The sequence below is a fragment of the Rattus norvegicus genome, chromosome X (genome assembly GCF_021556685.1).
Source record: "Rattus norvegicus strain SHRSP/BbbUtx chromosome X, alternate assembly SHRSP_T2T, whole genome shotgun sequence".
NCBI classification, from domain to species: Eukaryota; Metazoa; Chordata; class Mammalia; order Rodentia; family Muridae; genus Rattus; species Rattus norvegicus.
In genome coordinates this window covers 158,297,656-158,309,179 of record NC_141554.1, presented here as the reverse complement: position 1 = coordinate 158,309,179, position 11,524 = coordinate 158,297,656, and the positions used below count along the sequence as shown (strand labels likewise).

General features: G+C 39.0%; 1 protein-coding gene across 2 annotated transcripts; it reads right to left on the bottom strand.

Annotated features, from left to right (window-relative positions):
- Positions 1–1,196: 1,196 nt before the first annotated feature.
- Positions 1,197–10,498, bottom strand: Vma21 (vacuolar ATPase assembly factor VMA21). 2 transcript variants are annotated; one of them, NM_001402260.1, is made up of 4 exons: positions 10,250–10,498; positions 9,885–10,113; positions 5,908–6,017; positions 1,197–5,252 (listed from the first exon to the last, which is right to left on the bottom strand). In NM_001402260.1, exons 2-4 carry the CDS (start codon positions 9,992–9,994, stop codon positions 5,110–5,112), a joined length of 363 nt encoding a protein of 120 aa, NP_001389189.1. In that variant the 5' UTR covers positions 9,995–10,113; positions 10,250–10,498; the 3' UTR covers positions 1,197–5,109. The 2 variants fall into 2 exon arrangements, with proteins under 2 accessions (NP_001389189.1, NP_001389190.1); NM_001402261.1 differs by lacking the exons at positions 9,885–10,113; positions 10,250–10,498 and adding an exon at positions 9,644–9,820.
- Positions 10,499–11,524: the final 1,026 nt, after the last annotated feature.

Here is an 11,524-nt window from a genome sequence, read left to right as displayed (position 1 = left end):
CTTGTTCTGTTCCCAAATGAACATCTGCTCCACGATCCAAAGTGCATTGTCATGAAAATGTGCCCAACACAACTTGTTGCTGGGTTCACAGAACCCTGAATGAAAATTTTATCCAACACAAATAATTACCGTGAAGCATAGTCATGTTTTAAACAAGCATCAAGTCCCACATTTAAAAATACAATGTGTTTTAGCAAGTTCCATCAGGAGCACATGTGGGCCAGCTAACTTGCCCATAATTTCCAGGCTGCACCCTCAGAGGTCTGGAGTTAAAGGTCTATGTTACATTTGCACAATTGGTTATTTTTAATTACATTCCACAGTCTGGTTCCAGTCACCATAGAAGCAGCAGCACGCTTTGGTTTCTATAGTGCTATTACCTGTCTGCCTCCCGAGCTCCCTGGACAGCTCATTATCTGTACTCTTGAAACTAAGACATTTCAAATGATAGCTGGAATGAGGTGGTATTTATTACTAAGGATTAGTTGGGAGTCCTCAGGAGCAACAAAAAGATCTGGAGCCAGTGCAATAAACAAGATGCAGGAAACTAGTTGTAGGAAAATGTGTGTGTGTGTGTGTGTGTGTGTGTGTGTGTGTGTGTGTGTGTGTGTGTGTGTGTGTGTGTGTGTGTAATGCTGAACATGCTGAAGGTCTCCAGGAATTCTCTTCTCGCCTTTAATAAGTCTAATGACTTATTACTTTCAACCTTATTCCTTTAGTGGTATTTGAAACCCATCTACTCCCGAAAACCTACAAGATAATTTGTGCTTGCAAACAGAAACTCATGTAGCACAGGTAGAACTTACGCTTCTTATGCAGCTCAGGATGAACTTGAACATCTGATCTTCCTTCACCTCCCAAGTGCTAAGATTATAGGTGTGTTCATTACACTTGACTGGGGTGAGCTTCTTTAACCTAACCCCATATCAGTCCTAACTGCTCCACCTACTTGGAATATAACCAGTCCTTCTACATCAGTACCCCAGCGAACCCCAAAATCTCCATTCTACCCACGTGACATACTAAAGCTTATCCTTGACAACTCTACACTTATGCTATATAACACACATAGAAGCAAACACACTGAAAAACTGAGATCTGCACATTCTACATTATAAGCAGAAACAAGCTCACAAAGATTTTTTTAAAACCAGAGGTTAATATAACAATATCCACTGAATGAGAACACAGCACAGTAGCATTACAGACACTTTTTAATGACAACAAATGGTAAATTAATAAAATTACAGGCCATAATATGCTAAATACAAAACCCATTCAGGTAGACTAGAAAAGCATCACTTAACAAGTCAGTCTGATGCAAGTGGCTAAGACATCCAGGCCCCATTGTGATGATACAAGCTTCACAGACAGCACATTGGCACTCCCACCCCACCCCCACCCCCATCAGTATGCTAATCAGTGCCACAACAAGGCCAGTAACACTGTGACTGAAAATTCTAACACTTAGCATTGACATCAAGGGACATCTCTGTAACATGTTCACTCAGACAAGAATATGTGAACGTTCTTTGCAAACTGTAAGGTGCTGTGCAGATGTTGTTAGCTATTGCTATTATTCCTGTTCAGTGAGATTTCACCAAACATGGAAGGAAGACTAGATTGTAAAATTGACAATATGACTTACAGAACATTTTTAAAAGAACAGATACTAAAAGCACACGTAGAAATTAACACAGGTTTAAGTGTGGCCAGCAGCGATATGGAAAGATTCTAGACTTTTGTAAATGAATAAAGAGTTAAGAAATTCACAGGTTATGCATTGGTGGGTAGATTCCCAGTCTTTCTGAAAGTCCTTTATTTTTATGGTAAATCCATCCCCCCAAGGAAAAAAGTTTTGTCGAACTATTAGAGTATACTCCAGCACAGGTCTGGTAAAAATAACCTTAAAATTTAGGAGCAAAATCTGAATAGTTGTGTATTTTACTAGTGAATAACACAGTAAAGAAACCTGCTATTAACTGAAGACAAGTGACAAATACCATCCTGTCATTGAACCCTGTCTACAGCTTTACTATGCTTAGACACTAAATACAAAACTGTCTGGAGATACAATGGATATACGTAAAACAGGACCCTTTCTTTCACACACCTTCAGCATCAGCCTTCCTTGGGTACGTCTTACTTGTATACTTTTATTTACCCATTTGAATGTCCTGTCTACATGAGATTTATATGAAAATAAGCACAAGCCCATTGGTTGCTTCTTTCTATAAAGCCAAATTGTTTGTTTTTGTAGGTTTTGTTGTTACTGCTGTTCTTTTGAGACAGGGTCTCATGACGTCCCAGGGTGGCCTTGAAGTCCTAATCCTCCTGCATCTGCTTCCTAAAATACTGAAAGTACAAGCATATTCCAGCATAGCTGGTTCAATATGACTTTTCTGATGTAAACTTTCAAGTTATTCTAATTACTGTTAGATTCCCATGAAATACCCAGTTCTTCACTATCACTGTAAACCAGAACACTACCCTAACCTGTGAAATGGCATCCATTTGAAGAGTCAGTGGTACCAGCTACATCCTACAGGAACTTCCATTAGTTTAGCATTAGTTTGAGAGAAAGGATTATTCAGGAGGCAAATGAGGAGATGGGGAAAGTACTGTTACAGCAAATGGGGTTAAATCAGGAGCTGGCACTCACACTTCAAGTTATATTCCCTAACTGAGATCACCATTACGATCAGGTTTTGAACATCAGTGAACATATTCCTGCCAGAAAACACTTAGCAGTTCAGCTGGAGCTTTTCTTTGAACACATCATGAAATATGAATTTTGTGAAAGAGGAAACTAGATAAAAACCTTGAAAAAATGTTAGCTAAGAGCAGCAAACTCCTAAATGAGCAGTCAAAATCCTAGAAAAATGGCTTTAAAACAAAATTTATAATCATTCTAAACACCAATGTGAATATTTTAATTTTCAAACACATTATACTTTATTCCCAAGGGAGAAAACTACATGTGTTTACATGTATCCCTGGTTAAAAGACTTTTTAAAAAGACCTGTACCATTAATTAACAAATGTCTGAAATAAAACAAAGTAATCCAACAGTATATTTTACAAATAGTACAATATTCCTAAAATACAAGAAAAAAAGTCTTGGCATTACACAAAAAGAAACTGAGTGGACAATTCTAAATACAATAGGCCACCTAATAAGAAAACTAACTAGAAATCAAGCACATAATGTCTAAGACTCAAATAGCATAATACTAAAAACTGCAGACTTTACAAAATAAGACTCTCATAGTTAGAATACTCAGTTTTAAATACATTTAAACTACATATAACCATTAAAGAATTAAGAACAATCTTTTAATAATCACGTTAATCTTGTTTTTTGCAACAATAATGTAACACAAGCACAGATTTTTATGCCTAATCACCTATTTCTAGTCTAGTTCCACACCAGGAAAATGACAGCAGACCAACAAATCAATAATGGCAAATATTAAAGTAGGGGCCATTCATTATATTAGGATTACCAGTAACAAGTGTTTGAACTTTCTTCATTTTTACAATTCAATTTAATTGATATATTAAAAACAAGGAGCATACATGCTTATGAGTGCCATATATTTTGAGATATGCATGTTATATAGTATTTAAACTGGGTTATCACCTCAGACTTTTATATTTCTTTATGGTAAAAACATTGAAATGGGAATGTTAAAATAATAAAGATAGTATATGCTTTATAAGACAATGGGCAATTATCACACATCTGAAAAACCGCAAACAGCTCTTTGGTGAAGTTGACAAGATCAACTTCAAGGTTTTAGTATATATGTAACCAGCATTAAGAAACATCATTCAAACTGTACAGGGATTGTGAACTACACTACTGATAATCTGCAAGTAGTAACATTATGGGCAAATTTTTACCCTTAAATTTTTATATGTATTTTCCAGTGTTTTACAGAATATATTATGTTCTTTTAATTGGAAATAAATATTTGGGGGACGGTGTTTTTATATATATACACAGTATCAAGTGGTTTGTCTGACCATAGACTGAAGGTACCAAGGTAACTGGGCTTTTTTTCTGGGACAAGGTTGTTCTCATCAAAAAAGACTTCAAGGATTATATTAAGATGTAATCTATGCTCAGGATGTAACTTAGCTGTCATAAAAAAGATTAACAGACAAAAACCTTCAAGAACCCCTCCTACGAATTGTGATGTTTAAGACTGTATACTCTCAGTGGATGGATGCTGAACATTTCGGTATTCTAAAACTTATCATTTACCATTTTAAACTAAGACAACACATTAAATGGGATTTCGATAACCTTTGCAACTGAAACCTAATTTCAAGGCAAAATGAGGGCACAATGTTAGTGTGATACAATGCTGACAGTCAGCCCAGTCCTCTGTCCTCAGTAACCCTAAGTCCTTTTGCATGAATAGTGTGATTTCAGTGACTTTCCCCACAAAATAATGGAATGTGAGAGCGATCTTTACTCACTGACTAAAAAGTCAGATTAATGAAAATGCCTACAATGTAAGTAACTTTTAGGAAAAGTAGAATCTCAAACCCAAGAGCCTGCCTCGTATTTTCCAGGGAAGTCCTTCAGTAAAAATGGAAATTTTTTTTCTTTTCTTTTCTTTTTTTTTTTTTTTTCGGAGCTGGGGACCGAACCCAGGGCCTTGCGCTTGCTAGGCAAGCACTCTACCACTGAGCTAAATCCCCAACCCAAAATGGAAATTTAGATTATTTGCTTTACTAAGTATTTCTTAATATATCCAAATAAATAAAACTGAAAAGCAAGTATAAGCCGAATCACTATAATTTTTTGTTATTGTAAGATATGTAAATTCTTGCTAGGATAAGCAATAACTCGTTTAACATATATATCTGTACCTATCCAACTTTCCCAAATTTTCATTTGCAAATGGAGATTCAAAGTTCAAAGTAACCATATTATTGGGTGGGTCAAAATTTAGCCAAATGCGACTGACTCTTTAAGACTTGATTTTACCATGTTCTTTTAATTTTATTCAAATGAATGTATTTATTATCAATATCCCACAATTATTTAACATATTCAAAAAATAAATTTCATGCTATCAAAAGGTGATGTTCGCTTTAATCCTGTTTGCCTTCACGCCACTGTCGTGAGCCTTCATTCCAGGCCACATAGACAAACAGGGCCAGAACCACATGAACAGCAACAACAGCAACAATTGCAGCATAAAAATAGCTGTCTCTATTGGACATTCCAAGGGCACCTATCAAGAAAAGAAAATATTTCATTTTATTACACACTTACCAAACTACAAAATCCAAACCTAAGAATTCTGTTTGTGATGAAGACCATTACAGAAAACCAAGTTGTAGAGCTCAGTCCCAAAGGATATAGGTACAGGACAAAACTCCTGTGCCCTAAGGCTCAAGCATGGATTTGAAAGAGAGCAAACCAGGGCATATAGGAGGTTTTGGAAGGTCAGAACAGTGCCCATAACACAGATATGGGAATTACCAAGTACCCTCTTTTCACCTCCCATTTGCACTTGTAGTGCAGACTAAAATTACCAAATGTTTTTCTTCTACACTTTGAAAATGAAGATACTACAATTAGAAGATTGTTGTGGGGATTCTATAGGTGAGTTCATGTAAACATTTAAAGCAATATATTGTAAGTAATAAATATCCTCCAAAATCTTGTTTTGTTCTTGAGATGGGATCTCATGTAGCCTAGCTTGGCCTTCACCACCCAAGTATTATCGACATGCAGTGTCACATCCAGCCAACCAAGCGTATGAATTGTTGTTGGCCATGTAGTTAACTTAAACAAAAGGAAGAAGAAAACAAGTTTTACAACAAAAAGATTCATAAAAGCTCAGAACAAATTAGAAAATATATCTTAAAGTATGTAAAAATTACCTTCAAATATATAAGATTTAGTTGTAAAATACAACCCGATAGGAACTGTGATCATTAAAGCCGTGAAGAACAGGAGTGTCTTCAGGGTCGCAGCTAAAGAGTTTTCATTTCTGGAAGAAAGTGAACAAAGTTTTCACAAACCATATCCAAATATAATAATTAACTTCCTGAAGATAAAAGAACCCTGAGGCAAATAGCTTCTGCAATGCAGAACGCAGGAAAGACGCAATCATGTGCATGTGTATACCCAAGCCAGATCCTGAGATTTATGTGCATGTGCAGGCACGTAAACCCCTAAAAATTATAGTGAAAAAATCCAAACCCATTTGCAATCAAACAGCTCCTCCCCGAGGACTGTACACACTTCTGCTCCAATCGAAGGACTAGACCAGAAATAAACCAAAAAAGACAGTAACATTCTAGAATCAAACTGATTCAAGAGCCAGTTAGAGCTTCACAGAACATACAACTGGGGGTGAGTAAACAGAGAAGAGAAACCTATTAATGGCTATTCAAGGAGACTCCAAATGAAGCTTAAAATGGGCAGTTTGGGGGTTGGGGATTTAGCTCAGTGGTAGAGCACTTGCCTAGGAAGCGCAAGGCCCTGGGTTCGGTCCCCAGCTCCGAAAAAAAGAACCAAAAAAAAAAAAAGGGCAGTTTGGTCACACTACTGAGGCAGAAAGAGTGCAGAACACATTTTTCCAAAGACTAGATGTAAAATCCATAGTTAACGTAACTGCTTAGTTTTCATAATTTGAAACTAGTCTGAAGTTGCAGAGAAATGCATTTTCACAAAAATCAAGGCCTTCTTTTTAACTACTACATCATTGAAACAATTGTGTTTCCTTTAATGTAATTACTTTTCAAAAGTCTGATGGAGAAAAATCAACCAAAATCCTAGAAAATAGAAATGTATTTTTAACTATTCAAGTAGAGAAAGAGGGAGAGGAAAATCAGGCAGTAAAAAGTTATATCAACAAACAAAAATTGAAGGATTTTGTATTGAATTGAAGAAAATTGAGTAAATTTAGTGTGTCCCATGCTCATCCAGAACAAAACTCAGTCTACAACTCCAGTCATGGCTAAGTACTCTAAACAGACACAGGAATTACTTAATTTGTGTGTGTGTGAAAGAGAGAGAGAGAGAGAGAGAGAGAGAGAGAGAGAGAGAGAGAGAGAGAGTCAGTCAGTGAATATGTGTGTTTGGGTGTGTGTGTATATACACAATCAAGTAGACATATTCCACAATTTTATTTATATATATGTGTGTGTGTGTGTGTGTGTGTGTGTGTGTGTGTGTGTGTGTGTATGTGTGTGTGTGTGCCAATTTTTCAATTAAGAAAATGACCAAATCTATAGAAAGAATAAACACTGGCAACTAATATACAACAAGAAAACTGTATCTCAGAAAAATGCATTGTAGCAAGCTTTCTGGGTTGATTACAGCCCTTGTACATGTGGGAAAAATAAAATCTTATGTTGACTGTCATGGGCAGTACATTGGCAGAACAAAACATTCTAAGATTATCTTTTGGTACCTAAATGTATTACCTTTCACTATATTCTACCACTACTGAGCTACTATATATTAGACAAATGCTCTACCACTACTGAGCTACTATATATTAGACAAATGCTCTACCACATAGCTACCTCTAACTCTTTTATTTACCTTTTGAGACTCAGTTTCAATAGATTGCCCATGTTAGCCTACAACTCATTCTGTAGCCCAAGCAGGTCTTGAAGTGATAATCCTTCTGCCTCAGCTTTCCCAATAGCTGGTATTAAGAGGCCTATGTCACTGCAACTAGTATGTTCTTTAGATTATTTCTCTTAAATATCTACTATCTGCTATAATTTTTACAAGCATGGGCCAGACAGATGGATTCAGTGGTACTGCTCTTCCAGAGAACCCAAGTTGCATTCCCACCACTGATGTCAGACAGCTCACAACTGCCTTAACTTCAGCTCCAGAGGATCCAATGCCTCTGACCTCCTCAGGCACCTGAATCAATCAATCTCTCTCTCCTTCTCCTTCCCCCTCCCCTCCCTTCTCTCACCCCCTCCCTCTTTCTCTTTCTCTGTCATGCACATAACTTAATAAAGCTTAAAAATAAATTTATAAACACTTATTGGAAAAAATGATACAACACAATAAAAATGTTAGTGTGAACAAAATCATAGTTCCATCATGTAAATATAATCTTTTCTATATATTAACATCTAGGCCCTCACAGCCTGTATGTACATATGTTGCTAAATTATGGCCTATTATTTTCAATACATTCTTTCTCTTCTCTATCTTAAACTTAAAAAATGACTTTTCTCTTTTATAACTTGAGTAATTTAAGTAGTCATCCACCATTTAAAAACGGAAATATTTTGAGAAATGCATTTTCAGATGATTCTATCACTCCAAAAATATCATGGTGGATACTCATACAAACTGGGATAGATGAAATAACACTAGAGAATACAATCACAGGGAACACTATTGGAGCCTGTTACTGATCAAAACATCCAAAACAGGAGTGGATAGTCAAAGTTAAGGATGTAACAAACTTAAAAGAAAAGTAGTTACCCAACTTCCCCTAGCATTTATAGCACTTTTCTCCTTAGCTTCTAACCATAGCCCACGATACCTGTTGGTTCTGCAGGTACAAATCAGGACAGGTGGTATCAGTGACATAAAACAAAGCAATAGATGCCATTTGATTGATTGATTTTATACCTGACTATGGGTTGCTGAGACCTGTCAGAAATCAGGAATAAATGGAAAAACCAGATTGTATTCTTAATGTACTTAGTAAGAATATCTGTTGGTAGTTGGGCATGGTGGTATTAATCTCAGCACTTGGGAGGCAGGGGCAGGAAAATCTCTGTGAATTTGAAGCCAGCCTACAGAGTGAGTTCCAGAACATCCAGGGCTACACAGAAAAACCTTGTATTGAAAAACAAACAGATAAAAAAAGTTCGTATTCTTATAAACAGGCATTTTTACAAAAAAAAATCCCCATTAACATTGCAGGAGAGTAAAATGGAATGCACGGCTTTGGAGTCAGCTGTCAGGCCATAGTAGCTGTGTGGTCTAATTTTGTGATCTTGGATAAGTCACTTATCTGAATTTAACTTCCTTTTCTTCCAAAGTTAAAAACTAAGTAGTTGGTCAAACTAAGAATTAAGAAATATGATGTCAATTTTTGGCTGCTAACTTCTTCCCCAAACTCCTTGCCTCTGGGAGATCAGTAGAGTAGCAAAGGTCTATTATTACATTCTTTCTGTTCAGTCACCCGTCCTTACCCTACTGATTGATCCCCCTCAAGAGAAGTGACCTCACATCAGGGCCAGCCTCCACTCCATTCACATACCACCAGATATTTACACAGAGATTAAAGAGGGGCTAACAGACTTCAAGATAAAGGAGCCTGGGAGCCTATCCCCAAAAGAGACACCTAGCAAAGGGGAGACTGCAAAGCAGAAAAGTCGCCAAACAGGGAGAGGAAGTTCAAGGAAACATGAACTGAGGGCCCGTTCACTTATAACCTGGATCACAAGTGAAAGGTGGCCCCAACCACTCAGAAGCTGCAGGTTTCAAACTTCTTTCCCTCTTCATCAGCCTGCGGTAAAGCGCAGAGGGGCCGTTCCCAAGCCCACCCTGTTAGCCTCCTGCCTGCCTTGGGGCAAGCGCCAGGCCAGAGCTGACCCGCCACGGTTACCCAGCCGAACTCAGGGATACCTGAACTCTGGAGGCTGCAGCGCGTTCAGTGCCGCTTTATCAAGACGCTCCATGGCGTGGCCGGGAGGGCAACAGCAGGTGCTAGGTAATTAGCGGGGCGCAGCGGCCGCTAGGAGGGTGCAGTACTAGGCCGGTCGCGCCGGAAGTGCCCCGGCTGAAACACGCTCCCGGTGGCGCGACGTAGTGACGCGACGGTAGCGCGCGCAGGCGCGGGTGTGCTGCAAACACTCACGTGACTTACCCACGGGGGGTTCGTGGTGTCCGTCCCGCGGCGAGTGGATCGTTCTCCAGGAGCAGGCCGGGCGAGTAGCCTAGCCACTCCACATTGAGCCGGGACTTTCCGCGCAGCATTGTCCTTCCGGGCCCTGTGCCTGCCGTCCGCCTCTCGGTCCCGCTTGCGGTGTCACCGGAGCCTAGTGACCCGAGGTTGAGGAGCCGCGGAAAGGATGAGCCAGCTGTCCGCTGTGGTGCTAGGCAACCGAGCAGTTTCCGATAACACAAAAAGCAATGCACGTTATTTCCCCAGCCCATAAGCAAAGACCCTATTCATTCCTACCCGCCTTGGCAGTCCAGCAGGAAGTCGAGAGGAGTTAATTTAACACTCACCGAGAATCCGTAAAACTAGAGAACTCTCCGCTGAAAGAACCCTTGATGAGAGTGACTGTTCCACGCGGGTAGCCAGTGACCCAAACTTCCACTTAGAGTTAAAAGTATGTTTTGCAGCTGTTCAGAAAGCCGCCAATGAGACAACAGAGACTCAAAAATAGTAAGGACAGATGGGCCTGAGCTCCCAGGCAACCCGAGAGGCACCAACAGAAAAGGGTGTGTAAGCTCTAGGACTGGCTTAACAAAATTAGGTTGCCTCTGGCTGCTAATGCTGTGACAGCCCTTAAATGGTCAAGCCCGGAAAGGGCTGCTGACCACATACCTATTTTCTGCACCACAGGATACTAAGCACATCTGAAAGGACAAATAAACCAGTCCTGATTGAGCTGTAGGAAGCTTGCATCTCAGTTTAAATGTAATAACCCCTCTCTAGGCCTCATGCAAATCCTTAGGTGAACCTAATGTGTGAATTCAGGCAATGGAAAACTGGGTGCCCCAAGTGACCCACTGGGCAGCCAGTCAAATATATGGAGCCTGTAGCCAATTTGTCTCTGTTTTGAGGGGAAGAAAATGTCAAAGAGTAATATTTCAGAAAAGACTCAGGAAAGTCATTTGAATTTTAATGTTTATAAATAGAACTTTCTGGAACTGAGTCAGGCATATTCATTTGAATTGTCTCTACAACTTTAATGTTGGGTAGATGTGACTTAAGTGGCAAGTTCCATAAATCCTAACATATTTTCTATGTGGATTTGGAGGAGTGGTGGGGATGGAAACCAGGACCTTTGTAGCATGTCGAATATGTGCTCTGCCACTGAAGAGAACTCCCAGAACTCCCCATCCACTTGTAAAACTTTACAGAAGGTCTCACTCACGTCCTCAAGCCAGCCTTAAACTCACTCCACAGCTCAGGCAGGTCTTGGACTCAATTATTCTGTCTCAGTCTCCCAAGTAGCTGAGACTGCGGATCTATTATACCAGTAGACATGATGGTGTAGGGCTCTTTGCAGGAACACTTTGCTGATTCCTGACTTTGCTTATCACCCCCATGGTCCTTAAATCCCTATGGAATCCATAAACATAATAATGGGTATTTTGAGAACAAGTTTTGGTATTTCTAAAAACCTAATGAACTTCAACAACTAAACATCACATTATTTGACTTGAGGCATAAACTATGTCACACTGACAAGGTAATCCTGTTCATCTAAATGGAAAGACCATTACTAAAACCTAAAATATGCTATTATATACTTGATAGAACAAATCTTTAAA